General features: G+C 49.6%; 2 protein-coding genes across 7 annotated transcripts in view; one reads left to right on the forward strand and one right to left on the reverse strand.

The window, feature by feature from the left end:
- Positions 1–17190, forward strand: part of AP2A1 (adaptor related protein complex 2 subunit alpha 1) — a 37894-nt gene extending 20704 nt beyond the window's left edge. For 2 of the 6 annotated variants that reach the window (XM_081837684.1, XM_081837685.1), the window contains exons 12-24: positions 1472–1569; positions 2746–2977; positions 4277–4441; positions 5069–5134; positions 5226–5386; positions 8106–8177; positions 10063–10145; positions 11019–11107; positions 11608–11732; positions 12634–12750; positions 14492–14561; positions 14973–15107; positions 15324–17190. In XM_081837684.1, coding sequence (XP_081693810.1) covers positions 1472–1569; positions 2746–2977; positions 4277–4441; positions 5069–5134; positions 5226–5386; positions 8106–8177; positions 10063–10145; positions 11019–11107; positions 11608–11732; positions 12634–12750; positions 14492–14561; positions 14973–15107; positions 15324–15401 — 1491 coding nt within the window. In that variant the 3' untranslated portion in view covers positions 15402–17190. The remainder of the gene's footprint in view (positions 1–1471; positions 1570–2745; positions 2978–4276; positions 4442–5068; positions 5135–5225; positions 5387–8105; positions 8178–10062; positions 10146–11018; positions 11108–11607; positions 11733–12633; positions 12751–14491; positions 14562–14972; positions 15108–15323) is intronic. The other 4 variants (XM_081837688.1, XM_081837689.1, XM_081837687.1 and 1 more) reach the window with 3 other exon arrangements.
- Positions 17191–18395: 1205 nt separating this feature from the next.
- Positions 18396–27101, reverse strand: FUZ (fuzzy planar cell polarity protein). Its single transcript, XM_081838076.1, has 11 exons — positions 26868–27101; positions 25554–25675; positions 24063–24147; positions 23036–23104; positions 22487–22591; positions 21882–22079; positions 21707–21802; positions 20670–20776; positions 20437–20507; positions 20236–20337; positions 18396–19157 (listed from the first exon to the last, which is right to left on the reverse strand). The coding sequence occupies exons 1-11, from the start codon at positions 26967–26969 to the stop codon at positions 18952–18954; spliced, it is 1263 nt and encodes a 420-aa protein (XP_081694202.1). The 5' UTR covers positions 26970–27101; the 3' UTR covers positions 18396–18951.
- Positions 27102–27199: the final 98 nt, after the last annotated feature.

Consider the following 27199-nt stretch of genomic DNA (forward strand, 5'->3'; position numbering starts at 1 on the left):
GACTACAACTCCCATTGGGACATGGGTGGCGCTGTGGTCTAAACCACAGAGCCTAGGGCTTGTTGATCAGAAGGTTGGCGGTTCAAATCCCCGCGACGGGGTGAGCTCCCGTTGCTCGGTCCCAGCTCCTGCCAACCTAGCAGTTCGAAAGCACATCAAAGTGCAAGTAGATAAATAGGTACCGCTCCAGCGAGAGGGTAAACAGCGTTTCCATGCGCTGCTCTGGTTCGCCAGAAGCAGCTTAGTCATGCTGGCTACATGACCTGGAAGCTGTCTGCGGACAAACACCGGCTCCCTTGGCGTATAGAGCGAGATGAGTGTGCAACCCCAGAGTCATCCACGACTGGACCTAACAGTCAGGGGTACCTTTACCTTTACAACTCCCATTAGCCACAGCCAGAATATGGCTAGCAATCAGGCATGATGGCGGTTGGAGTCCAACAGCATCCACAGGGCCACCATTTTCCCAGTGCTGCTTGCTCTGTGGGTGGGTGAGATGTATGTCCAGCTGCCTCGCTAGAGGGCTGCTAATAGATACAAAAAGGCCCAAGAGGAATTCTGCAAATCTAGGTGAGTTGATTTCACAATATTAATAAAGTGTCTGTCACAAAGGGTACGTCTAGATGTGTCTGTCAACAAGAACGGGGGGGCGGGGGGCAGTTCCAAGACCTATAAACACAAGGAACAACCAACCAGCTCTGTGCGAATCAGTCTTTGTCACAAACTGCAGAGGAGGGAGAGAAGTCTGCCCTAAGCTCAGTCCTGGGGAGATGGCAGTCCATGTGTCACAAACTGTGATGAATGCGCTTCTACAGCAGTCTCATCACTGAATTTATGTACAGGCAGCGACCATTTTAAGCATGTTCAGTATGTGCGCAACCGCACCTCAAACCTGGAAGTGACCCGAAAATGTCACAGAAGGGGGCAATAACCTGTAACTGTAATAACCTGCAATTTCATAAGAGTATGTATTTAAAGTGGATGAATAAATGAACAAATTAAATTAATTTGGATATGCAGAAGATATTAAGAATAAATTTAAGGAATCGCAGAAAGAGGGAAGGAAGCCAAGTTTTGAAATGTTAAAATGACTGTAATTTTTTTGAAATGTATAAACCTGAAAATCATAAATATTAAAAAGGGGGGCAGGGACTGAATGGGGTGCTTGCAGCCTTTTTCAGTGGTGTTCCAAGTATGCGCAGTTTCACTTAAACGCATGGTTCCTTGGAACACAACCCCCACATAAATTGGGAGTTGCCTGTGCATCTCGATTCAGCCACAGTTCTTTCTGGGTTAGAGACCCAGAATGAACCTAAAAGAGCCTGAGGTAATTGCGGTGTTAGTCCTTTTGAGACACGTCAGGAAAAGGGCTAAATTATGGCCTGATGGTTGCATGGGAACCTGAATGGGGGGCTTATTTTTTCTCCCTGCCTCCCTACAGCACATTACAGATCTCCTTTGTTTTCCATAGGCCCTACAGGCTCCCGCCTGCCACGAGAACATGGTCAAAGTTGGCGGCTACATCCTAGGGGAGTTTGGGAACCTCATCGCTGGAGATCCTCGCTCAAGGTTGGGAACTGTGGGAGGAAGGGATGTGGGCAGCACCTAGGAGAGGGACCCACTAGCCCACCTTATTGGTGACAGGTTCTTTCCCTCCATCCACCGATCCTCAAAACAGCTCTGAGTGAGATGCCTCCTCAAGCCCATTCAGTGGGCTGGTTCTCTCCAATCCCTGTGGCAGCAACCCTGTGGTTCTCAACCCTGGAAGCCCTTGTTTTACCATTCCAGTGGGCACTAGGCCAAGCATGTCAGGGAGATGGCAAGGCTAGGACTCTGGCATGTAGATTCTTTTGGGAGGTGGGATTTATATTTAATTTTTTTTGTATGATCCTTCGAACACGTGAGCCTCCACTTGCAGTCTGAAATGAATGGTACAGCCCAGGGACAGGTTAGCAGCCTCACGGAGAACTAGGGCTTAGTTCTGTTTGCAGAGGCTCGTCCCCTTCTTTTCTTAGCTTGGTGAGGCACGTTGGCATGCCTTGCTTCAGGTCCCCTCCCCTCTGCTATGCTGACTTGGAGTGTGGCAGCTAAAAATGGTGCCACCCTCAACCTGTGCCTCCTTCCTGAAGAAGCATCTCCACCCACATCACTCAGTCCAGACACTGAGGTCCAGCACCAAGGGCCTTCTGGTAGTTCCCTCACTGCACAAAGTGAAACTACAAGGAACCAGACAGAAAGCCTTTTTGGTAGTCACATCTGCCCTGCAGAACGCCCTCCTGGCAGATGTTAGAATCTGTAAAAATTTTCGTAGACATCTGAAGGCCAGCCCTATTTCAGAGTGCTTTTAATGTTTGATTTTGTCATTGTTTTGTTGTTATTTTTGTAGGAAACCTCCCAGTGTAGCTGGGGCCCAGTCAGATGGGCAGGGTATTAGAAAGAAAGTATAATAGAGTGGAACCTTGGTTCTCAAACTTAATCCATTCCGGGAGTCCGTTCAACTCCCAAAATGGTTCGAAAAACAAGGTGCGGTTTCTGATTGGCTGCAGGAGCTTCCTGCACTCAATTGGAAGCTGCGTCAGACATTCGGCTTCCGAGAAACGTTTGTAAACTGCAACACTCACTTCTGGGTTTGTGACATTCGGGAGCCGATTTGTTTGGGAGCCAAGCCGTTTGAGAAACCAAGCTACCATCTTCCTTCCTTCCTTCCTTCCTTCCTTCCTTCCTTCCTTCCTTCCCCTCTTCCAGCCCTCTGGTGCAGTTCAATCTCCTGCACTCCAAGTTCCACCTCTGCAGCGTCTCCACCCGGGCTTTGCTCCTCTCCACCTACATCAAGTTCATCAACCTCTTCCCTGAGACCAAGGGCACCATCCAGGAAGTGCTGCGCTCCGACAGCCAGATCCGCAATGCCGACGTGGAGCTGCAGCAGCGGGCAGTTGAGTACCTCAAGCTCAGCTCCATTGCCAGCACCGATGTCTTGGTGAGGGGGGAAACTGGGAATGTTGCGAGAAACGGGTGGGCTGGTAGCTAAGTCAGACATTCATCTTGGGGAGACTGGGTGGGAGAAGAGAGTTGGCTGATCTGAAAGAGAAACTGGTTGCAGCTGCATCAAATAAGGGGAGACGTAAGGCTTCGATCTGTGAATTGAAATCAGCTCTTGGGATTTTTTTTGTGCTGCGCCAGAAGCCCATTTCTGCCCCTTCACCATAGGCCACAATGGGGAGCCAGGAAAAGGAACCTGCCTTATATACCAGGGTCAGACCTCTGTTTCCCCTGCCTACGCTGACTATACTGGTTGGCAGCAGCTTTCCAGGGTTTCAGCAAGCGGGAGGTGGTAGGGATTGAACCTGGGACCTTCTGAGCCACAGCTCCCTTTCCAAATCCCATCGGCCCCAGACAGTGGGACCCAATGATCAGGCTGTATGGCAGTTGTAGTCCAACAACATTGGGTGGGCCGTACGTCCGCCGCACATGAAGGAATCTGACCCATGAGCCGAAAAGGACTCTGGAGCCTTTGAGGATTCCAGCATTTTGGCTCCCTGAAGTTTTTTGTAAGATCTGCCTTTTCCAAGAGGAATTGTATGGGCTTTTTAAATTTTATCTCTGCCGTTTGCTTGTTTTGGGCACTGGGTTGGTATTTTATTGTTTCTGCTGCATTTAAAAACAAAACTGGTGCTGGCAAGAGAACTGTGGTTATGGGGCAGAATAGAAGCGTCATGAATGAAAAAGTTGTTGGCGTCCGTCCGTCTCGGGGACAATGCGCCTTTGGGGGTGAAGTCAAACTATTGAAAAGTTACAGCCCCTGCTGAGGGTGTTTTGTCGTGGCTGGGGCAGATGAAGGCGTCCAGCTGTGCGGCTGCAAATGCACCACAGCGTTGCTTCTCTCTGCGCTCCGCCCAGCAGTCATTCCTCCTCCGATCACTGTTTCCTGCTTGTCAGGGGGTTGGACTCGATGGCCCTTGTGGTCTCTTCCAACTCTATGATTCTGTGATTCTATGATTCTATGACTGTCTTGCCTCCAGGCACTGTGGTTGTCTGGAAGGGATTCCCACATGGTGGGGTTGGTGTTGCCAGCCTTCACATCACATTTGCAGACATCCTTTGTAGCACAGAGTTGGTCTGCCAATGGGCCTGGTGCCTGAAGCCAGCTCCCCCTAGAGCACGTCCTTGGGAATCCTGCCACCTTTCCATTCGGCGGACATAACCAAGCCGTAAATGAAAAGCAGACGAATAACTCATCATTCGAACCCTTCTCCGTCTCCCCAACTCCGCCCCTTAGGCAACGGTGCTGGAGGAGATGCCTCCATTCCCTGAGCGCGAGTCCTCCATCCTAGCTAAGCTCAAGAAGAAGAAGGGCCCCGGGGCTGGCAGCGAGCTGGATGACGGCAAGAAGGACCCCAACTCCGAAATCAATGGGGGCATGGAACCCTCAGCCAGCACTGCCGTGAGTGCCAAAGAGAGGGAGGGTCTGGGGCTTGGAGACTTGGGGTGTCCCCTGGCAAGAAAATGGTGCCTTGTGTGTGGGAGACCGGGGCTCTTTGGAGAAGGGGGGTCTCGGGAGTCAAAGCCCAGGGCAAGAACCATTTACCAGAAAGCCTGTGGTGCTGTAAAGTGGGAAGGGAAGTGGGTGGGTGGATTCTGCGATGGCTGACAAATTCCATTAAGAATTTGTCAGCTTGTTGCCAGATCTGCCAACCAGGAGAAATGTAGTTGTGATGTCTCAAGCTGGTTGGTGTCCTGGCGCTGCCATGCGCACAGTGCACCCCTCTTTCCTCCCCTTGGGCCTTGCCCCAAAGATAAAATGCAAATCTGAGAGGTGGGCAGCAGGGATGGATACTGTATAGAGTTATATAGATCTAGAGATTAGAATTAGTAAAGAAATGCAGATCTGTAAATTAGAAATGGTAAAGAAATAATAGATATAGAAAACAGAATTTGTAAAAGGCAGCACCGAGAGGCTTGTCCCTTCCCCGCAGAAATGAGGAGGTGTTAATGAATCTGATGTACGAATGTGTCCAATTTGCACAATTATTCCAATTGCAGAATTTGTTTTTTTCTGGACACATTTTAGTGCAGGAGTAGAGAGAAAGCATGCTCCCACAGCGCAGGGCCCGGTGCCTTTTCCTCTGCCCCCAAGGTAGGTACCAGGGTTCATGGGTTCAGTTCTCAAGGCAGGTGCATGGAAGGACCTTTACCTTGGCTTCTCCCTCCCTCCCGCTTCCCCGCAGTCGACGCCATCCCCCTCTGCCGACCTCCTCGGCCTCCGGGCAACCCCAGCAGCTGCCTCCGGCGTCCCATCCAGTGCTGGCAACCTTTTAGTGGACGTCTTCTCGGACAGCCCCTCATCCGCAACTGGCCTTGTGTCTGGCGCAGAAGATAACTTCCTGAGGTGAGGGGGCCCTGGTGGGATGTGGGCACAGGCTTTTCTGGCCCTCTGCTTTCCCAGGGGAACTGGGCGAGTGGTGCTGCGGCGAGTAATGGCGGACTCCTGTAGACCCAAGGCCCACCGAATGCTCTCTCCGTCAAAAGGGTGCAAGCCATTTTTTTCTGGAGGAAAGTCACTCACAGAACGGGGATATAGGGGCCTTTCCCGTTGCCAGGAATAGTAACTCTGAACCACAGCTAGCTCAGAAAGTCGAGAAGAAGCCTGGCCTGGTATCTGGTCCTGTGTTTCAGAAGGGATGGTGTGGATTTTCCTCCCTGTGTTCATGTTTGCTTTGGGCAGGCTAGATGGATTTTGAGGGTGCTTGTTTCCAAGATGGTGGGGACCTTATGGGCTTTCTCTGTCCTTTCGGAGAGGGGCATGTGTTAGTCCTCGTGGCCTTGTCTTGCTCTCTGTTTCTTTGCCCTCTTTTGTGCGTGTGTGTATATCTCTCTTTTTCTGTCTGCTGCCTCTTGGGAATGGTTCTCTCTCTCTCTTTCTTTCTCTCTCTCTCTTGCTCTGCCTTGGACGAAGCAGTGACTTGGAGGCTCCTCCCGAGAGTCCTTCATCCCTCTTGGTGGAGGCTGGCCTGCCTGCAGAGTAAGGGGCTGAAACTCTCTCTCTGCCAATACTGCCCACCCTGCTATTTACCCCACCTCCCCAACCTCTTTGGGGGCATCTCTCAATGAGTCCCAGTTCTCTGTTAGGACTCCCATCAGCTGAAAGGAGGAGAGGGCATCTAGCAATTAAAAAAAACCACCTGTGTGTTTGATTACACCTCAGCTCTCTGTGCAAGGAGAAGGATGATGGAAGTTGAAACAATGTTCTGTGACAGGGGTGGGGAATCTTGAGTCTTTCAGGACCCCAACCTCCATCAGCCCAGGCATCATGGCCAATGGGAGTTGAAGCCCAGCTGCTGGGAATGACAGGCAGGAAGAGCACTGCTTGTGGTCTTCCCTGTAACATCTGGTTGACCACTGAGAAAACAGGATGCCGGACTGGGATGGGCTTTTGGTCTGATCAAGGCTCTTATTCCTTGTCCGGTGCTGTGTCAGCAAAAGAGCCTTAGTTCAGCTCAAGCTCCTTGTCCTTGCCTTCAAAGCCACCCCCCTCCCGACCTTGTTGTCCCGCCCGCAATCTCTCTCCGCCCCCCATATCATGATACATCTCTGCCAGTGATCTTCTTTCTTCCGGCTCCACCACCCTCCATCATCTGAACATCAGTGCCTCCGTCCTTTCTCGCCTGCAGCGGCGTCCCAGAACACCTGCCTGACACCACCTTTCTTGCCTGCTATGAAACCCGCACCACCCCCTCGTCCCACACATCACACTGTAACTAAGCCTACGCACATGCAGCCGAAACAACTGCATACTGCCTCCCTGTCCTCTTCTTTCTCCTCTGGGTGGAATTTTGAGATTGGATGATCCTTGGGGCAGGGACCCTCTGCTCTTGTGTTCCAAAGTGCCATGGACACAGATAGCTCCAAGCAAGCAGATAGGTGGAGGTAGCTGTGGAACAGAAGCAAACAGCCCAAAGGGAATTTCTCTTTCCTGACATGAGTGTCGCCTCTGGGGCCTCTAGACTGCAAAGGCCAGAGAGGCCATTGCATCCCGGGGCTTTTGAGGAATTGGGAGTTACTTTTAACTGCCTTAAGCCTTTCACATCCTTCATGTGAGCGAGGATCACATGGTCCAGGGGGTGGAGGCCCATGGCTAGAATATCATGCTTCTTTGAGAAAGCAGGTTGGTTTAAGCCACTGGTAGCCAGATCTCCTGGACTATCAGTGGCAGCAGTGTGGGAGGTTGGTGCAGATGTAGGTCCTACCACAAAGGAGTCGTGGGTTCCCTTGGGGTGGCAGGTGTCTCTGAGTCAAGGAATTCAGAGTTGGGTTTCTTGAGCTTTGAGGGGAAGGTGAGCTTCTTAGCAGGTCAGGGCACCTAAATTGCTTGCAGGCATGATTTTTGGAGGAAGAAGAGTCTGCCTATGCATAAAGTCACTCACTTGGATGGCTTTAAAAGAGAATTAGACAAAATCACGGAGGATAAGGCTAGCAGTTGCTGCTAACCCTGAGGGATGTGCTGTCGCTTCACTGTCAGAGGCAACGTGCTTTTAGAAACTAGCCGCTAGGAATCGCAGGTAGGGAAAGCGCTGCCGTACTTGGGCCCTGCTGCTTGTAGGTTCCCGTAGGAACCTGCTTGGCCACTGGCGAACCAGGATGCAAGACTGTGATGGTCTCATCCGGTGGCCTCTCCTTTATATGTATCTTAGCAAAGGTGGTGATGATGCAAATACATTTTGCTCTTGTCCTTTTAGTGCAGGTATGTGTGGGAAAACTTTGCCCCCTGCCTCAGTTGTTGCTAAACCACCCCCAGCAGGCATAGCCAATGGGATGATGGACATAGCAGTTCAGCAACAACTGGGAGAGCCAAAGGTTCCCAACCTTTTCTTTTAGAAGCTGCTTAGGAACAGTGCCTGGTCCTTCCGCTGCCTCCTCACCTGCTATGTTGCATGCTGGCTTGGTGTCTATATATTTGTGTGCGTGTGTGTTTGTTCTCTGCCTCCTTCTGGTACTAACCTGGTGCTGCGCCCTGGTGACTCAACTTTTCTGCTCTCTCTTTCTCTCTCTCTTCCCCACCCCTGCCAACCGCTGGTCCCCTTTGCTATGGCCTTTGCCACCACCTTCAGCTCAGGGGCTGCCGCATCTGTCTCTGAGGACCCCGCTTTGCCTATTGCTGAGGCCGATGAACTGCTTCACAAGTAAGATCCTGCAGTGGGACTGTGGGTCCCAGAGGCTGGGGCTGTGGGTGGCAGCGGCAGACTGGAAGTCTCTTCCCCCTTGGCGCAAGAGGCTTTCTCTGGTTCACCAGCCTGATCCCATCTGTGCTATTAGCTCAGGGGGTTGGGAAGCGTTTTCAGCCCAGGGGGCTGCATTTCCTCATGGGCAGCCTCCCAGGGTCCATGTGGGTGGAGGTGAAAGTGGGCAGGACAACAGGTGCAGCTCAGTGAAGCTTCCTACATATGCCCACACACCTTCATCTAGGCAAGCAAGTGAGATCATCACAGTTTAAGACAGGGGTCAGCAAACTTTTTCAGCAGGAGGCTGGTCCACTGTCCCTCAGACCTTGGGGGGGGGGCTGAACTATACTTTGGAGGAAAAAAATTCCTGTGCCCCACAAATAACCCAGAGATGCATTTTAAATAAAAGCTCACATTGTACTCATGTAAAAACACACTGATTTCCAGACCGTCCGCAGGCCGGATTTAGAAAGTGATTGGGCCGGATCCGGCCCCCGGGCTTTAGTTTGCCTACCCATGGTTTAGGGATCCATTTCAGCCAGGAAAAAGCAGCAAAGGAGAGTGCAGGGCCAGGCCGTGAAGGGGCGTGTGTCCTGAACCTCAGGCCCAAAGGAGGGCTTGTGGGAATGGTTGGGTGGAGGGATACCAAAGAAAGGATGTCCAACCACACCAGAGTGATCAGTTCTAGTGCTTTATTAAAAGAAAAGTGAAGACTTAACAGCAAAGCAGCCTGCCAGGTCTCCCAGCCTTTGCAGATGTGGGACGGACACCACAGCAAGGAGATGGCTTGTTTGGGCCCAAGCAAACCTTCATGTATTCTTTATGCACAAAGCAGCATATGTCACTTTGGGCAGACCTTCCTATTGCTTCACCAACCTAATAAGATGAGGGCCTAGGTGGCAAACACCCAAACCTTGTAGATAGCTCCCCTTTCTGGGTTCAGAAATCCACAAATAAGGATAACACCAAAGCAAGCCAGTTAAGCTATATATCAAAGCAAGGGAACACCTTGAAGGTCCCAAGCCACAGAGAGGTTAGGCTGGCCTCAACCAGAGCCAGGGCTTTTTCGGCTGCGGCTCCAACCTGGTGGAACGCTCTGTCACAAGAGACAAGGGCCCTGCAGGACTTGACATCTTTCCGCAGGGCCTGCAAGACAGAGCTGTTCCACCTGGCCTTTTGTTAGGGCGCAGCCTGACTCCCTCCTTTGGCAATCTTTTCAAGACTTTAGCTTATGGTTGCCATTAATTTTGTTTTTAACTCATTTTTATAATGTTTTATAATGTTGTATTGTTTTAGTGTTGTTAGCCGCCCTGAGCCCGGCTTCGGCTGGGGAGGGCGGGATATAAATAAAATTTATTATTATTATTATTATTATAATATGTGGAGGCTCATTGCTACAACACAGTACCAATTACTGGTGGGTTATCTTGACTACCAAGATGGCATTCACCTTTGGTTCAACACAGTGTGGCCTGGGGAGGCTCCCCAAGAGCCAGATAGAAAGGCCTAGAGGGAACCTCCGCCCCGGGCCTGAGGTTTCCAGCGTTGTCTTAGCTTCACCTGACACCACTCTCTGCTATGTGCTGAAGTTCCTCTGCTTCCCAGGCATGGCAGTTGGGAAGAAAAGGGTCTCCTCTGAATTTTTCCGATTCACTGACCTGCTGTCAGCTGAGCCTTAAGCCCTTAGATAGCAAGCGGTAAGCTAGGGTTGGCCAGCTGCATGCCAAAAGAGACCAGCACCAGCGGAAAGGGTGGTGTGGGGAAGCCCTGGGTGCTAGAAGCCAAAACAGAAGGAAGATATTGGATACCTGCCTGCCTCTAACCAACCTTCCGTGGTCCATTGCAGGTTTGTGTGCAAGAACAACGGAGTGCTCTTTGAGAACCAGCTGCTGCAGATTGGGGTGAAATCGGAGTTCCGGCAGAACCTGGGTGAGTGGGGATTGGGACAGTGGGCAGAATGGTGACCAGCTCCCCCAACCTGCATATTAGGAAGCTGGTCTTTGCATTTCATTGGCCTTACTTCAAGGAGATGCTCCTCACATCAAATCCTTGATGGGCTCCCCACCTCTTAAACTAATTTTTAATCCTTTCCCTTCAAGTCCTTTTGCATGTTGACACTTACTAGATTTTTGCCTGTGGGGCAGGGAGCAGTAGGTACCCAAGTCTCTGACAAATTGCGGTACTTGGATTTTGGGAATCCTGTAATCTAAGCATTTGCTTGGATTGATTGATTGATTGATTGATTGATTGATTGTAATGTATGTGTTGCCTTTTGCTGGAGACAAAGGGAGGCACACAGTTTCTCCTGTTGGTTCTAGTGAGACTTGCTTCCAGGGGACATGGAAGCAAGTGAATGTTTTTTTATGTGAAGCCGCCCTGTGCTCTGTTTCGGAGGAAGAAACCAGGGTGTAAAGATGTTTATCGGCTATAAAAGTTAATAAATAAACCTCCTCCTGCCAAAATCAGAGAGGGCTGCATGCTGTAGCGCCAGCACGAGTGTCTCTTGAGGGGAAGATTGGAAGAGACAGTTTGTGCTGGTTATTGGCCTTTTGGCTAAACTTGTTGGTGTGGGGGGAGAGACAGGAAACCTGTGGCTCTCCAGGTGTTGTTGGACTCCAACTCCCATCAGCCCCTGCTAGCATGGACGGTAGGCAGGAACGATGGGATCTGCAGTCCAGCAACATCTGGAGGGTCACAGATTCTCCATGCCTGGTGTCAAGGGGCCTGAGCTGGTGTTGTGAGCAGCCAAGGTGAGATGCTGAGCAGCTCCACATTTTTTTTAAAAAAATGTCTTCTCTCCAGGCCGGATGTATCTCTTCTACGGGAACAAAACGTCCATCCAGTTCCAGAGCTTTACCCCTACAGTCAGCTACCCAGGAGACCTGCAGAGCCATATCCTTTTGTAAACGTCTACTGGGGGTAGGGGGATGTGGGTGGCACTGTGGTCTAAACCACAGAGCCTAGGACTTGCCGATCAGAAGGTCGGCGGTTCAAATCCCCGCGACGGGGTGAGCTCCCGTTGCTCGGTCCCTGCTCCTGCCAACCTAGCAGTTCGAAAGCACGTCAAAGTGCAAGTAGATAAATAGGTACCGCTCTGGCAGGAAGGTAAACGGCATTTCCGTGTGCTGCTCTGGTTCGCCAGAAGCGGCTTAGTCCTGCTGGCCACATGACCTGGAAGCTGTCAGTGGACAAACACCGGCTCCCTCGGCCTGAAAGCGAGATGAGCGCAGCAACCCCAGAGTAGTCCGTGACTGGACCTAATGGTCAGGGGTCCCTTTACCTTTACCTTTACTTGGGACAGGGGCATCTCAGAGTAGACTTGCGGCACTAGAGGCTTTCTTTCCCTTTGCTCCTCGGGGAGGATAACACTTTGTTTCCTTAGCACCGCTCACAGCTCAACATCCAGACAAAAGCAGTGGAGCCTCTGGTGGAGGGAGGCGCTCAAGTGCAGCAGGTCCTGAACATCGAGTGCCTGAGCGACTTCACAGAGGCGCCCCTCATCAACATAAAATTCCGGTACTGTAGTCCATAGCATCCCTCTGGGAGCTGAATACCAGCTTGTTGGCATGGCTTCCATTTTTTCTCTCGCTCTCTTGCACACACAAGGCACAAGCCAGCAGGCTTCCCTCTTCACTTGTCAAAAATTATTGATCTGTTGAACGGGGTCATTTGCTTTCCTATCCGTCCCCTGCCCTGGATAGGAAGGTTTAAGCTTTTCAGTCCTCTCCAGCGTTGTGGCTCATCTCAATTCCCTCCCCGCTTCCCCTTTTTGTCACCAACTTGAGGGGATCTTGGGGCACCATGGGTACCCGGAAGAGAAGGGCTGTTGCAGTGGGATGAATGGAGAAGTGGCTGCGGCTGGGGCAGCCTGCATGACCAGCCGCGTCTCTGCACTGGAGCAGGGAATGATGACGCAGAACGGTTCCGTAATGGTTTGAAAAGCGCACGAAATGTTTCTAGCCGTCAGTGTTGCGGAGAAATTCTGTACCTGAGCAGAGCTGAGTGAGATCCATGTCATAGCTCTGGTAGTTGCTGTTTGCATGGTTAGTCCTTAGCCTGTTATTCCCTCTGTTTATAAGGGTGTAAGAAGAGCCTGCTGAATGAGGCCAATTGCCCTTCTGTTCCATCTTCCTGTTCTCACAGTGGCCAACCAGATGCCTGGGGGGGGGGGGACCGCAAGCAGGAGCTAAGCATAAGAGCACTTGCTCCTCCTGCAGTCTCCTGCAGCTGGCATTCAGAATTGCTGTGTTTCATAACTGGCGATTAGGAGATCCTGTGCTCAATGGATTTGGGGAATTAATTCTCTTGTGCCAAGTTCCAGCCGATCCTCTTGAAGTGAAGGGACAGCTGTGCCATGGGGAGTTCAGTGTCTCCCCCCCCCCCCTTCATGGGTCTCTCTCCTCCATGTTTCTGTCAGGTACGGTGGGACGCTGCAGAACCTCACACTCAAACTGCCCGTAACGGTCAACAAATTTTTCCAGGCAACAGAGATGCAATCACAAGATTTCTTCCAGCGCTGGAAACAGCTCAGCCTGTAAGTGGGGGAATATATAGTACGAGTTTTGAGAAATGTTATCGGTGGAGCTGATTTTAATATCAGAAGTTGGGTTTACCAACTCAGAAGACTTCCTTAGTAACACTTCCCATATTTCCCATCATTTGTGCTTTCTCACCCTCCCTGTCTGAAGAAGTGTGGATGCACATGGAAGCTCATACCAATAACAAACTTAGTTGATCTCTAAGGTGCTACTGGAAAGAATTTTTTTTATTTTGTTTCACCCTCCCTATGTTTGCTTACTCCATCCCAAGAACCCTCTCCTTTCTTGAGCCTCTTGGTATAGCCTTAAAGTCTCTTTAGGTGGCTGTAAGTGTGCAGCAGTCGTCATCTTTACCAAATTTATGTTCAGGACAGATTGTAGCCCAGTGGAACAGCGCCTGCCTTGCGTGCAGAAGGTCCTAGCTTCAATCCTGGGTGCCTCAAGATAGGGCTGGAGAATAATGCCTGCCTGAATCCTTGGAAAGGCACTGCCAGCCAGTGTAGACAATATTGAGCTAGCTGGACCAGTGGTCTGATTCAGTATAAGACAGTTTCCTGTGTCCATAAATGGCACAAGATTTGTATTCCAGATGAACTACTATTAGGGGGTGGTGGCACCCCTGCCATTCTGCCACCACCACCACAAGTGCTTGGAGGATTGAAAGTTTGTGCCAATCCCTATCCCTGCGATGGGATCAGTTAACCAGCTAATGCGCACTTGGCCAAGTCTTATCAGGTGGGCATGACCTTGTGAGCTGGTCTGTTTTGTGCTGGTGAGACTTGCTCAGTTGAAGTGCTGGCCCTCTGTCAAGAACCTATAGCAAAAACTTCCCTTTAGATTAAGAGCAGCAGCGTTGTAAGCAGATGCTGTGGTTTTTAGCAAGCTAGTCGAAAGCTGTGTGAATTGGATTGCTTTAATTGTGTCTGTTGTTCATACATGCTGCTGCCTATGCAATTTCTCTCCCCAGCAATCACCTATATATGTGTGTGTGTGTGAGAGAGAGAGAGAAATAAGGAAATAGTCAGAGATTTTAAGGTATTAGTCAAAGCTTTTTGGAGTGACTGTTAGTTAGATCCTGCTTGTGGCATCTTCCTTTCCTTCCATATCACCTGAAATCAGTCAGTCTCAAAAGATGGGCAGTTTGAGAGATCTACCCCACTTCTCCTGGCCTACTTGAGAGATCAGTGTTTGAAATTCCCTTTGCCAACCTGGTGCTACCTTCCAGCTGTGTTGGATTGCAACCCCTCATTAGCTCCAGCCAGCGCGACTTACTGTCTGGGCTGATGGGAGTTGTAGCCCAGCAACTTCTGGAGAGCTCCATAGGCTTCCTAAGCCATGTTTTGAGGAAGGTGCATCTTTTGGGGCCTGAGCAAGGATTATGAGCAGCAAGACAGCTCAGCTGTACTTGATGACAAAGGGTGGCTTAGAACATCTCTCGTACTGCATAATACGGCCTAGATACTGCTGTACGATGAACATTTCTGTTGGTTATCAAACAGCCTGCCTAGAAGAGGTGCCCAGAACTCTCCTGCAAGGCCCAAGGGATTTTGCTTGTACCTGGGGACTTATTTTTGCCTTGCTCAGGGGCACATGTTTTTTAATTGCCACAGTGACTCGGCGGATGCAACATCTGGTGAATGGCTGAGGCACAACTAGGTTGTGTGGCAGGTTGATGAGGAAGAGAAAGTTTTGCACTGTCACTGATCTGATGTTATCCCATCCCAAATCCTACTGCAGGCCACAGCAGGAAGCCCAGAAGATATTCAAGGCAAACCACCCCATGGATTCCGAAGTCACCAAGGCCAAGGTGAGCACGCTCACATGTGTTTGCGTTCACCGTGGGAAGCGTGGAAAATTAAGGTTTGGGCAAATAAACATGAAACGCAAATGTTCTTTGGAATAGTGACAGAAGTAAATAGGCATGGAGATCAGGGTCAGTAGATGGGGTATAAAACATCCAGGCTTTCCCATTCCTTGGTATCCAACAAAGAGTGCTTTTGCACAATGTGCAGGACACCTGTGTCACCGAGACTGAAATCTTTTGGGTGGCAGGTGGGTGTAGAGCTAGAGACCACATGAGCTGTACTACCGGCTAGGATGCCAGCATCTTCCTACCCCATTTTGTTCCCTCGCCTTGTACATCTTTCCCCCCCGACTGCCTTCCCCACGGTAGCCAAGCAGAGGAGCCCAACTAAGCTGAATTCCCTTCTTTCCACAGCTGCTAGGTTTCGGCAGCGCGCTCTTGGAGAAGGTGGATCCAAACCCCGATAACTACGTAGGAGCTGGGATCATCCAGACGAAGGCGCTGCAGGTGGGATGCTTGCTGCGGCTGGAGCCCAACGCCCAGGCACAGGTGAGGAGGCAAGAGCTCCGGGATGCTTGAGCTCTGGAGCAGAGTGGAAAGGAGGATACTGCAGTGGGAGAGAATTGGCAGTTGGGACTCCTGGGTTGCCCAAAGAGGGAAGGAGCGGGGAGAAGTTGAAAGCTCTGCTGCCCCAAGAGTGCTTTCTGAAGCCAGGCTTAAAGGCTGAAGTGGCTTGACTGTTTTCCTGCCTACGTTTCCCTGCAGATGTACCGGCTGACCCTGCGCACCAGCAAGGAGTCCGTTTCGAAGCACCTTTGCGAGCTGCTCTCTCAGCAGTTCTGAGACATTGGCCGCACCAGAGGAGGCGGGGAGGGCGGGCTGCACCGGGGAGAGGGGAGGCTGTTCCTGCACACTTGGCTGCCTACACCTGCCCCCTCCCACCTCCCTCCAAACCAGGGGCCTCCGGAAAGACTGTACTGCTCCCTTGCCTGTTGTTGTGATGACCTCTGTGTTCTCATTGCCTAGCCCGGGCCAGCACCAAGGAATACAAAGCAAGGTGGGCGGGGTGGGGAGCAGAAATGGGGTCCCTGGCATGGACAAAGTAGAATTGGGATGGTGGGGAGGGGGGGGGATGATTTGCGTGGGGTAGGGCATCCTTCTGGGAGTCATCTTCCCCTTGCCCGGAGGGTGGCCCCCTGGAAGAAAGCCAAGACCTCTCCCATCCATCCCATCTGCCTGTCCCTTCCAACTCGGGGTGAGGCTGAGATTTGTGGTCTTAATCCCCACCCCTACCCCCACGATATCGGCCGGCATTTTTGGGTTTTGTTTACAATCCTCGCCCCCTTCTCCCCCCAGACAAGGCCTTTCTGTGGGGGAGGTTAACTCCCCCCGCTTTCCCCTGAGCTGGCTGTGGGGGGGTTGGGGGAGAGGAATGGGGTGCGTGTGGGTTTTTTGTGGGGAGGGAACTGCTCGTAGGGGGGTTGTTTTTGTGTTTTCTTTGCCTTGTGTATTTCCCCGGGGTGGGGTGGGCATGGGCGTTCTTCCTTTCCTTTGTCATGGACCATTCCAGTGTTACAGTTGCGTGTGTTTTTGTGGGGAAGTAACCCTAAGTCGAGAGCCTCCCCCCCCCCTTCTCTCGCCTCCTAGAAGGAAAAACTGCACGAAGGTGGGGAGGGCTGTGAGGAAGAGATGCCTAATCGACTCCTCTCCCGACTCCCCTCAACCCCACCCTTCCCTCCTGGAGATTCTGGAATGCTGCCCTCCGTGCATTTTGGAAAAGCAGGGAGGGAAGGTTCAGTTCATGCTATTCTGGGGGTGTCCCAGCTTCCATGCCGGCCCGGGCTCCATGTTACTCTGCTGTGTAGGTGTTATCTAGCGCATCTTAGTTTTATCTGGGTTTTGAATGCCTGTATCTATCTCCATGTGACTCTTAATAAAGCCGTGAGGGCGGGGGAGAGCCAGGATCAAGCCAGGCTGGGTCACCCCCACACCGCTGACTGACTCGTTGTGTGCTGCTTTTTAATATGTGGATAAATGGCAGGGCAGGAGGGTGTTCCCAGCCCCCTGGAGCAGAGGTAGCCATGACTGTGTGAGACAGAATCTGGTATTTCTTCCATGCGGGATTCTAGCTATGGGGACACGAGGGCAGCTTTGTCTTCACAGTTGGAACCCGCTATGTTTCCAGTGGGAGTGGTTTGCCCCGACACCCGCAGAAGAGGGGGTTCAGCTGTATGGAATTGGTAGGCCGAGAAGCGGTCGAAACATTTTGCGGCCGAAGTGCAACCATTCCGTTATGTCAATGGCACAAGACACAAAGAGTGTGCTTTGTGCTGGGGCTAGAATGCAGGGATGCTTTCTAGGGTACCCCAGCCGTGGGACTCAAGGCAAGACTTTTTAAAAAGAGGGAGGAGGCCCACTTCTTCCTTAGAAGCACAATGCATTTACCTTTGTAATCTCTCACCTTCCTGCAAAGCCTAAAAGCAGTGGGAAATGGAGGGGGCTAATTAAAGATTAGGAGACCATGTTCGCTTCCCTAAGATATACCATTTCTGGTGGGTGTTGAAATCTGTAACAAGCCCCTCCCTTAATTCTGTGGTGTGAATAAATTATGCAGATCACCTGCATAAACGTATTTGATGTGCAAGCCTCTTATTTTGGTTACCAACTTAGAGTCTTCGTGGGACTAGGGAAAATGCTAGAGTTGGAGGAAAGACATTGCAAACTAAGTGAAGAGCCTAATCATTTGTCCAAGGGTGTTTTAGAGGGACTGGCCATCAAAGGTCTGCAAGCCAAGACTAGAAACATGCATTTAAAATATTGGAATAGATTAAAAATAAATAAAGCCTGAGCAAAATACTAATTTAAGTATGCTTCTACTGAATTAAAAATGCATACAAACCATCTGGATCGGAGAAAGAGCTTTCCCCCAGCAAGCATTCTTGAAATTCAACTCCTCTGAATTTCAGCCACATTTTGTTACCCACAACTGAATTCCAAGAAATTACAGCTGAAAGGCAGCAATTTTATGGGCCATATAAGTGACAAATGCAGATCAGTGGATGTCTACTAGACAGCTCTGTTCCCAAGATACATTTTTCCACTAGAGCTGTCTGTCTCTATCTTAACTACCTATTTACCAAAGTAACACAAATTTGTGTGGACAATTCATAGATTTTCAGAATGACTTCTTAATGACTTAAGAAAAAACAAGAGCCTAGTCTTATTTATGTATTACTTTAGAGGCAAATGTTGTTTGACTCCAATTCAAGATTTGGAGACGCACAGATTAGCCTGCCCTGCTTTTACAGTGTTCAAAGTGCCTTATAGCCATCATTTCACTAATATGCACAGTAGACTTGTAATAGAGGTCAAGTAGTTAGGGTGATTGAGGCTAAGGAATCAGTACTTGCTTAATGACAGGCAAGATTTGGGGAATTCCAGTTCAGCCTTGGCCACCAGCACATCAACTGAGAGACAGAGAGGGGGGGGGGAGGGAGGGAGGGAGAATATCAGAAGATGCTGCACTGCTGCAGAAGGAAAGAGCTATTCCTACCGGAAAGGGTGAAATCAGGAAGGAAAAGTATGGGAAATAAATAGAAGCAAAGAAATTACAGCAGCAGCAAAAGCACAGTGCTATAAATACCACACTGAAAGCTGGCAACACCAATTTCAGTCATTATCGAACATCCCATGGTGCTGTAATACTCAGCATGCGACAGACAGACTAGACACAGTGGCTGTCCTGAGGTGTACTTAATTGGATAGAAGGCACCATTTCAGCACCCTACCTCTGCCACAGGTTAAGTTCAAAAAAATCAATCTCAACTCTCCCCAGAATCAGGTACAAACAAATTTTATGGATGCAGCATTTGAACTGATATGCCTTCCAGCAGAGACTGGTTTATTAGGGCACTGCCCCACCTGCCTGCCTTCTTACGTCAACCATTCCAGGGTGAAGTATTTGCTATCAGCTTCCTCCTCCGTTTCACTGTTGCCCTTGTGGAACTCAGGAGAATGGGAGACAAAACTAGAATTTACTTGGCTGCCCCTAATATCGGTCTTCCTGCCAGCCCCGCCAGCCACACTGATGCCTTAATACAAACATGTGTAGACAATGGTGGCTTTCTATTTTTTTTCCTCCCAAGAGTGAGGAACAGATATGCAAGACATAAACTGGTACTCATCGCCATTGCTAACCCAGTGGCCTCTCACTTCCATAAAGAGCAGGGAGTGAGTGGATTAACTCTAGTCTGTAGAATCTCTCCGTCTCTCTCCCCCCCCCCCACAAATCCAGGCTGGTCCAATGCAGGGTAATCACAGTTTGCATGGGAGGTCCAAGGGCTCTGTCTCAGTGCCCACATCTCATCTTGGGAGTCCATTAGGGACCATCCCCTCAGAAGGCCGAGTCCTCAGCTGTGAGGGTCTGGAGGGTGCTCGTTGCCAGAGACCGCAGAGCAAAGGTAGGCACATCTGGCTTCACAATCAGGAACAGTTGGTGCCGCTTCCCATGGATGGCATAGGCCTTATACGTAGAGTAGACCAGGTAACAGTGCTGAGGACAGTGGGAGAAACCAGCCTGGAACTCCTCCTGCAGAGGGACTGAGGAAAGGACAACGAATATCAAGCTCCACAGGATATAACAGAGGCTGGAGGGCAAGTTTGGCCCCACACGCAGAATAGTAATTTTTAATAATAATTTATTATTTATACCCCGCCCATCTGGCTGGGTTTCCCCAGCCACTCTGGGCGGTTCCCAACAGAATATTAAAAACACGACAAAACACCAAACATCAAAAACTTCCCTAAACAGGGCTGCCTTCAGATGTCTTCTGAAAATAAGATAGTTGTTTATTTCCTTGACATCTGATGGGACGGCATTCCACAGGGCGGGCACCACTACCGAGAAGGCCCTCTGCCTGGTTCCCTGTAACTTCACTTCTCGCAATGAGGGAACCGCCAGAAGGTCCTCGGAGCTGGACCTCAGTGTCCGGGCTGAAAGATGGGAGTGGAGACGCTCCTTCAGGTATACTGGGCCGAGGCTATTTAGGGCTTTTAAAGGTCAGCACCAACACACTGAATTGTGCCCGGACACGTACTGGGAGCCAATGTAGGTCTTTCAGGACTGGTGTTCTCTGGCCTTGGCGGCCACTCCCAGTCACAGGTCTAGCTGCCACATTCTGGATTAGTTGTAGCTTCCTGGTCACCTTCAAACATAGCCCCACAGAGAGCGTGTTGCAGTAGTCCAAACAGGAAATAACTAGAGCATGCACCTCTTTGGTGAGACAGTCTGTGGGCAGGTAGAGTCTCAGCCTGTGTACCAGATGGAGCTGGTAGACAGCTGCCCTTGGCACAGAACTGACCTGCACCTTCATGGACAGCTGTGAGTCCAAAATGACTCCCAGGCTGTGCATCTGCCACCAGGGAATGTTGGCTTTGGTTACGGAAACAAAGGAGGGGAACTAACTTTAAGCCTTTGAAGCTACAGTAAAAAAAAATTACTTGGAAAAGGCCCCTATCGCTACTGCCTTGCTCAGTCACCAGGAAGTTCCACCTGTCACAAGAACCTGAATTTTGCATAATAAAATGTTCCAACATGCAAATACTTGCCACAACTTGAAATGTCACAGAAGAACTTTTTGATTCACAGGACAAAAGGGATAAAGAATCAAGAACTCACCTGCACTCTCTTCGAACTTCTCACAAGGGAAGTACAAGGAGACAGTGAGGGAATAGAAGGAGCGGAGGGCAGAGAGGCGATTTTTCAGGGGCATCTCAGATCCTGTAAAAGTGCGGAAAGATACATATTTAAATGCTCTGTTGAGAGAGAAAGGGTGGGCTCTCTCTGGCCTTCCCCAGTGCAATGCAGCTTGAACCATACCTTCAGCTGAAGTGCCCTGAGGCTGCACGGTGAAGAGGCTTTTCCTCTGATCTTGGTTGATCAGCAACAGCCTGTAGGAGATGAGATTGTGAACAACAGTTGGGTTATAATGGGGCCAGGGGAAACGCTGGCAAGGCTGGCAGTATAATTTTCAAAAGGGTGGAACAAACATGAAGCCAGCCCCTACAGGGGTTCAGATCCTCAAAAGCGCTCTCTTCTCCCAGAAGACTCACCCCAGGATCCCAGGGGCAAGAGCGATGCCAGGAGGCAGGCACCGAGGAGGGGCTCTGGCACTTGCCTTCAGAAGATCCAGCAGCGGCTGCCAAAATCGCTTCACTAACTATAGGAAGAAAGAGAAAGGGCTTGGTAGCGCCACTAGGTTCCAGTTCTCTGGAGGGACAGAGAGCATGCCCTAAGCAAGGAAAACCCCAAAGCCTCCCTTCTTCCTTGAATAATAGTAATTATTATTATTATTATTAATAATAATAATAATAATAATAATAATACCCCACCCTCCCCAGCCAAAACATCAAAATATATGACACATTGCCATAAAATAAAGCAATCAGTTAAAATACATCCTAAAATCAACTCAGAATCAAAGTGAAATCCAATCAGATGGCAGCCCTCAAAATAGGGATGGGGGCCTTAAATGTTCACCAGGCCTAACTGATTATGCTGATCTTATATGAGCCTGTGAGAAAGGTTGGGGGGCCACTTTCATGCAGGTTCTTATAAGGAGAGAGGGGTAGTCAGACTGCACCCCGGCCAAAGGCCTGGCGGAATAGTTCCGTCTTGCAGGCCCTGTGGAAAGATGTTAAATCCCACAGGGCCCTAGTCTCGTGTGACAGAGCATTCCACCAGGCCAGGGCCACAGCCGAAAAGGCCTTGACCCTGGTCTAATTTCCTTGAGGCCTGGGACCTCCAAGATGTCCTTTATGGGGCATACCAGGAGATGCTGCCCCATGCAGACCAGAAGTGAGAGGATGAGGACGACAACCAATGGGTGGGTCAGCCCTTTGCAAGGGGAGGGGCAAAACACTGAATTTCTCGTTCTTGCCTAAAGGGAATGGCCAGGAAACGGATAGCACAGTCCGTAGAGCTATATGGCACTCTTAATCTCAGGGTTGTGGGTTCAAGCCTCATGTTGGGCAAAAGACCCCTGCACTGCAGGGGGTTGGACTAGATGACCCTCGTGGTCCCGCCCAACTCTACCATTCTATGATCCTAGTTGCTTCACTTCCAAGGTCCATACCCTGCTCTCTCTCACCTCATCAGCCAAGAACTGTAAGGAGGGCTTAGGCCCACACAACAGCAGCACCTCCAAACCAGGCACGAGTTGGAGCGTCAAGAAGCGGTGGGGGACCTGTTGGGAGTGAGGGACACAGAGAATCAGAAAGCTACACTCCTCTACTGGCCCCTCCCTGAATCGCCAACCAGCTCACCGTGGGGCTTCCATGAGGAAGGTAAACGGGCAGATCGCGGGAGGTGTGAGGGGGCAGCGAGCGCACCAACCACACCAGCAGCATGGCCTCCGAGGCTGCCAGCTGCCACCACTGCTCTGTTGCACACAGCACCTGACCACCCACAAGCAGGCTGCCAAACCGTGACTCTGCTGCAGCGGCAAAGATTTCCAGGCACTCCTGAATCGGGAAAGAGCAAGGCAACACAGGGAATGTAAGAACAGCCCCGACGGATTAGACCAAAGTTCCATCTGATCTGATTCAGCATCCTTTTCTCATCTAGGGGAAACCCACAAGTGCACAACAGCACTCTTCCCATGAGCAATTCCTAGTAAATGTTATTGAGAGACATACAGCCTCTGATATATACAACTAATCCAGAATGCTGCAGCTAGACTGGTGACTGGGAGTGGCTTCCAAGACCATCTAACACCAGTCCTGAAAGACCTACATTGGCTCCCAGTACACTTCCAAGCACAATTCAAAGTGTTGGTGCTGACCTTTAAAGCCCTAAACGGCCTCAGCCCAGTATAGCTGAAGGAGCAGCTCCACCCCCAACGTTCAGCCCAAGAACAAGCCAGTCTCACCTGCAGTATTGCCCTGGAGGGCACCACTGTGCATTCCACACACTGGGTCAGGTCAGCACTGCATTTGCCAGGCTCCAGGAAACTGTCAATCAATTTGTAACATGCCTAAATTGGGGGAGGAGGAGGGAAAGAGATTTCATATTTAAGCTACCAGGGATAAAAACTGACTTCCAAACACATGGAATAGGTAATGAAATCCATTTTTAAAATATTTGAATGATAAAAGTGTAATGTGTGAAATAAAAAGAAATCTGCAGCTAAGAATTCAGGCTTTGCCTAGTTTTTTACTAGAACACCGAGGTCCACCTATTAGAGGCAGGGCAAGACAGCTTAGGTACGAGGGAAGAAGCAGGGTGCCTTTGAGCATATGTTAAACTCAGGAATCTGCAACCAGAACAAGAACCAAGTTGTTCCATGAAGCAATCCACTACTGGTTCCACCCATTCTGCAATATTTTTCAGCAACATCATTCGGAGGGAAGAGCTTTTTAGCTGTTACAATTGATACAGCAACCTCCAAGTCGCTAGCCATCCTCGGGTCAGGCGTTACCTTCAGGTCTTTTTTGAGACGTTCAATGTTGCGTGCATTCACCAGCTCCTCCAAGCCCAACACCAGCACCTGTAGTAAAACACACAATTGCCTCCTAAAGATCCTGTAATTATCCCTTCTGCCAAAGAGGGTATATGCTACCTTGCCACAAAGAAGCACAGAACCCAGTTCCTGCATAAGCCAAGCAGGTTTCTAGACATAGCTTGATAGGCATGTGCTCAAGTGGATCACAAGATGTGGCGACAGAACACCCGTGTATTTTAGGAGCCAAAACTCTTGACCTCTCTGGCCTCAGATGTACACTTTATGCCTTCAGATTAGCTTATCTAGAAATAACCGCCTGCAAGTCTCCTCTCCACACCTAAGGGTGCCCTGGAAGTGGTGCCCACCCTCCAGGTTCCAAATTTGCATTCTCTGCCATTCTTTCTACAAATGCGAAAGGATGGTTAAGGTGTGCTATGGTTAACTAATGCACAAATAGCAATCAAACTGCACGAAAGGCTTAGCAGGTAGGACAGGTAAGCAGCTGGGAAACGAGAGTTCTTGGGAAGATTTTAGGGCAGACAAACTTTCCTTTTCCGTATCTTACTGAAATAGACCATTTCCTGTAAGACTCCAGACTGGGCTTGTGGCTTTTTTTGCTGTTCCGCATCAGCCTTCATCAACCTGGTGCCCTCCAGATGTTTTGTACTACAATCAGCTCCAGCCAGCACAAGAAGCTGCAGTCTAAAATATCTGGAGGAAGCCAGTTTGCTGAAGTTTTCTCTAAATCAGCAGCAGTAGCTCTAGGCACACATCACAACTAAGATACCTTGGCTGAAGAGGATCAGTACCCTATGAAGTTTATATAACTATTTAACAAACACACAGGAACACTAGAAAGCACAGTTGCTTAAAACTGAATGCCACTCAACTGAGACAGCTGCTCCCTTTGGAATTATGTACCATTCCAATGTACTGGCTTGCCTCCCACTTTCCTGTTACATACTAAGGCCGAAATGACATTCCACCACCTTTGACTGCTCACCATGGCACTGAAGACATTTTCAAGGAGTCTTCCAAGGCTGAAGTCACTGGCACCTTCATCTGAGGACAGGACAATGAGGGTGATGCTGAGAACACCAAACACAAAAATGTTAAGGGTATAAATATAGACAGGAAATCTACAGGAACTCTTCACCTTAAATGCCACCATGTTCAACAGAGATGCAGCCTACAAACAGCTGTCTAAAACCATGATGGCTAGCAACTTGATTTGGTTTACCATCACAAAAGAAGATGCGAAAAACTCGAGTCAACCCTATAAAGCAATATTGTGTTTATGTGGTAGCCTGCTAGCCATAATAATAATAATAATAATAATAATAATAATAATAATAATTTATTATTTATACCCCGCCCATCTGGCTGGGCCTCCCCAGCCACTCTGGGCAGCTTCCATAGAAACCAAAAATACAGTAAAATATCACACGTTAAAAACTTCCCTGAACAGGGCTGCCTTAAGATGTCTTCTGAATGTCAGGTAGTTGTTTATCGCTTTGACATCTGCTGGAAGGGCGTTCCACAGGGTGGGAGCCTTCTCGGTGGTGGCGCCCGCCCTGTGGAACGCCCTTCCAGCAGATGTCAAAGCGATAAACAACTACCTGACATTCAGAAGACATCTTAAGGCAGCCCTGTTCAGGGAAGTTTTTAACGTGTGATATTTTACTGTATTTTTGGTTTCTATGGAAGCTGCCCAGAGTGGCTGGGGAGGCCCAGCCAGATGGGCGGGGTATAAATAATAAATTATTATTATTATTATTATTATTATTATTATTATTATTATTATTATTATTATTATTATTATTATTTTATTATTATTATTATTATTATTATTATTATTATTATTATTATTATTATTACTACTACAGAGAAGGCCCTCTGCCTGGTTCCCTGTAGCTTTGCTTCTCGCAATGAGGGAACCGCCAGAAGGCCCTCGGCGCTGGACCTCAGCGTCCGGGCAGAATGATGGGGGTGGAGACAAGGCACTGTGTGCAGGAAAGTGAAAAGGCTGCTAGAGGAAGGAGGACAAGCATAGTAACGCAGCCCACTTTCCTTCCTCTGACAGCCACAACTGGCTAGTAAAAAACTATGTAAGTTAGCAACTGTTGCCCCTTATTTACTAGGTATCTGCTACTACATTTTTAAAAAATGATCATTAGGGCTGAAAAGCCTAATGAAAAGAAGCTTGTGTGTGTGTTTCTGTTCAGCTCTTTAGTATTTTTGTGTTACATTTTAGAACAGAGTTTTGCAACAATGAAAGCAAGAATGAAATACAGTTATTAGGGCTTGAAGAAGGCCCCCTTGGATTAAATAAAATATATAAGAAGGCTGCACAGGTCTTATGAGACATTACAAATGAGAGGGATTTGTCCCTCTGCCCCCGCTGCTCCTGCTAGACTGAAATTCCTGCCCTCTGCTGGAAGCAAAATGCACCCCTCTTACCACAACGAACCCTGACAAAGGCATGGAACCTCACCTGTTATGAAACACTTTCCACACCACTCGAGTATTCTCTGTACAGGCAGCTGTCAGTAGGACATCCAGGTTGGAGCCAAACATATGAACCCCATTCAGGGAGCCAATCACAGAGAATGGCAGCTGTGGGATAAAGGTAAGCTTTAGTATTCTATATATTAATATGCAAAGCTGTTATATACTGAGTCAAACTCCTAATTTTCCCCATTCAGACTGACAGTATCAATTCAAAGTCAGTGTGGAGGTTTCTTTTTTTGCCCTGCAAAAAAGGGGTTTTAAATCAGCTTTTGCTAACCTGGTGCCCTGCAGCTGTTTTGGACTCCAACTTCTGTTACCCCCACCAGCCAGTGGTAGCCAGGGCTGATGGGAATTGTAGTCCAAGGCAGCTGCAGTTTGGTGAAAGCTGCTTTAACTTTATCATGTTTTTAATCTGTTATGTAATCTTTGTACTTGAATTGCTCCTCTCTGATTTTAAGTTGCCTTGATATTTTTTTGTAGAAGGCGATGAGCAAATAATACCATATCGGATCATTCAGTATTGACTGACTGATAATGACCCCTGCAAGATATCAGGCAGAGAGAGACAGAGAGGTCTTTCCCAGGCCAGCCAACTGAAATTAGCTGCAGATTGTCAAGGGTTGTAGCAGGAACCACCTTCAAGGTATGTTGCTATACTGCTGAAAAATGGATCTTCCATACAAACCTATGAAGTCGCTATGTCATACCACTGGGCAACATACCCCAAGGCTCTCTACTTTGACTGACAGCTTCTTTTCAGGTGTTGCTCTTTCCCAAAGCTAATTCCATACACAAAGTATGTGCTGTACCCACAAAGAATCGTAGAACTGTAGAGTGGGAAGGGACCATGAGGGTCAGCTGGTTCAACACCCTGCAATGCAGGAATCTTTCGCCCCAAAGGGGTCTTGAACCCATGACTTTCAAATTAAGAGTTTTCTGTTCTACTGACTGAGCTCTCTTTGATGAACCGCCCCGAGATCTTGCGATGAAGGGCGGTACAGTGGTACCTCGAGTTAAGAACTTAATTCGTTCTGGAGGTCTGTTCTTAACGTGAAACTGTTCTTAACCTGAAGCACCACTTTAGCTAATGGGGCCTCCCGCTGCCGCTATGCTGCGATTTCTGTTCTCATCCTGAAGCAAAGTTCTTAACCCAAGGTACTATTTCTGGGTTAGCGGAGTCTGTAACCTGAAGCGTCTGTAACCTGAAGCGTCTGTAACCCGAGGTACCGCTGTATATAAATCTAATAAATAAAAACAAGGGCGCAGCGGGGTGGGAGCATAGGCCACAACCCCCCACCTGCTGCTTGGAAGAGCCACCTCGGCTCCTGCAATACAAAGGCACTCCGCTGCTGGCCGTGAGGCACAGCAAAGTCACGGAACCTCCTGCTTCGTCCCACATCTTGGGGGCTCCTCCGCTCGCTCTTCTCCGTCAGCGGCTCTGCGCAAAGGAAGAAACAGCCCCCCGATCACCGCCGACGCCGCGTCGGGTCTCCCCGCCGCTCTCTCCGCTCCTCCAGCACGACCACATCAGCCGCCATCTTGGGGGAGCCCGCTGCACGCTGGGGCGCGAGCGACGCCGTCGCCGTGGCAACAGGCGCCTCTCAGTGATTGGCTCGTTCGCTCCCCTTC

The sequence above is a fragment of the Podarcis erhardii genome, assembly GCF_964252035.2.
Source record: "Podarcis erhardii genome assembly, chromosome: 13".
NCBI lineage: Eukaryota > Metazoa > Chordata > Lepidosauria > Squamata > Lacertidae > Podarcis > Podarcis erhardii.

Excerpts from the sequence above, each read along its gene's own strand:
- FUZ (XM_081838076.1), bottom strand. The coding sequence starts at position 26,969 with ATGTGGGACGAAGCAGGAGGTTCCGTGACTTTGCTGTGCCTCACGGCC. Across the intron at positions 25,676-26,867 it reads GTGGCTCTTCCAAGCAGCAG|CTGCCATTCTCTGTGATTGG; the intron begins GTGGGGGGTTGT and ends TTTATCCCACAG. Across the intron at positions 22,592-23,035 it reads GTCTCAAAAAAGACCTGAAG|GCATGTTACAAATTGATTGA; the intron begins GTAACGCCTGAC and ends CCCCCAATTTAG.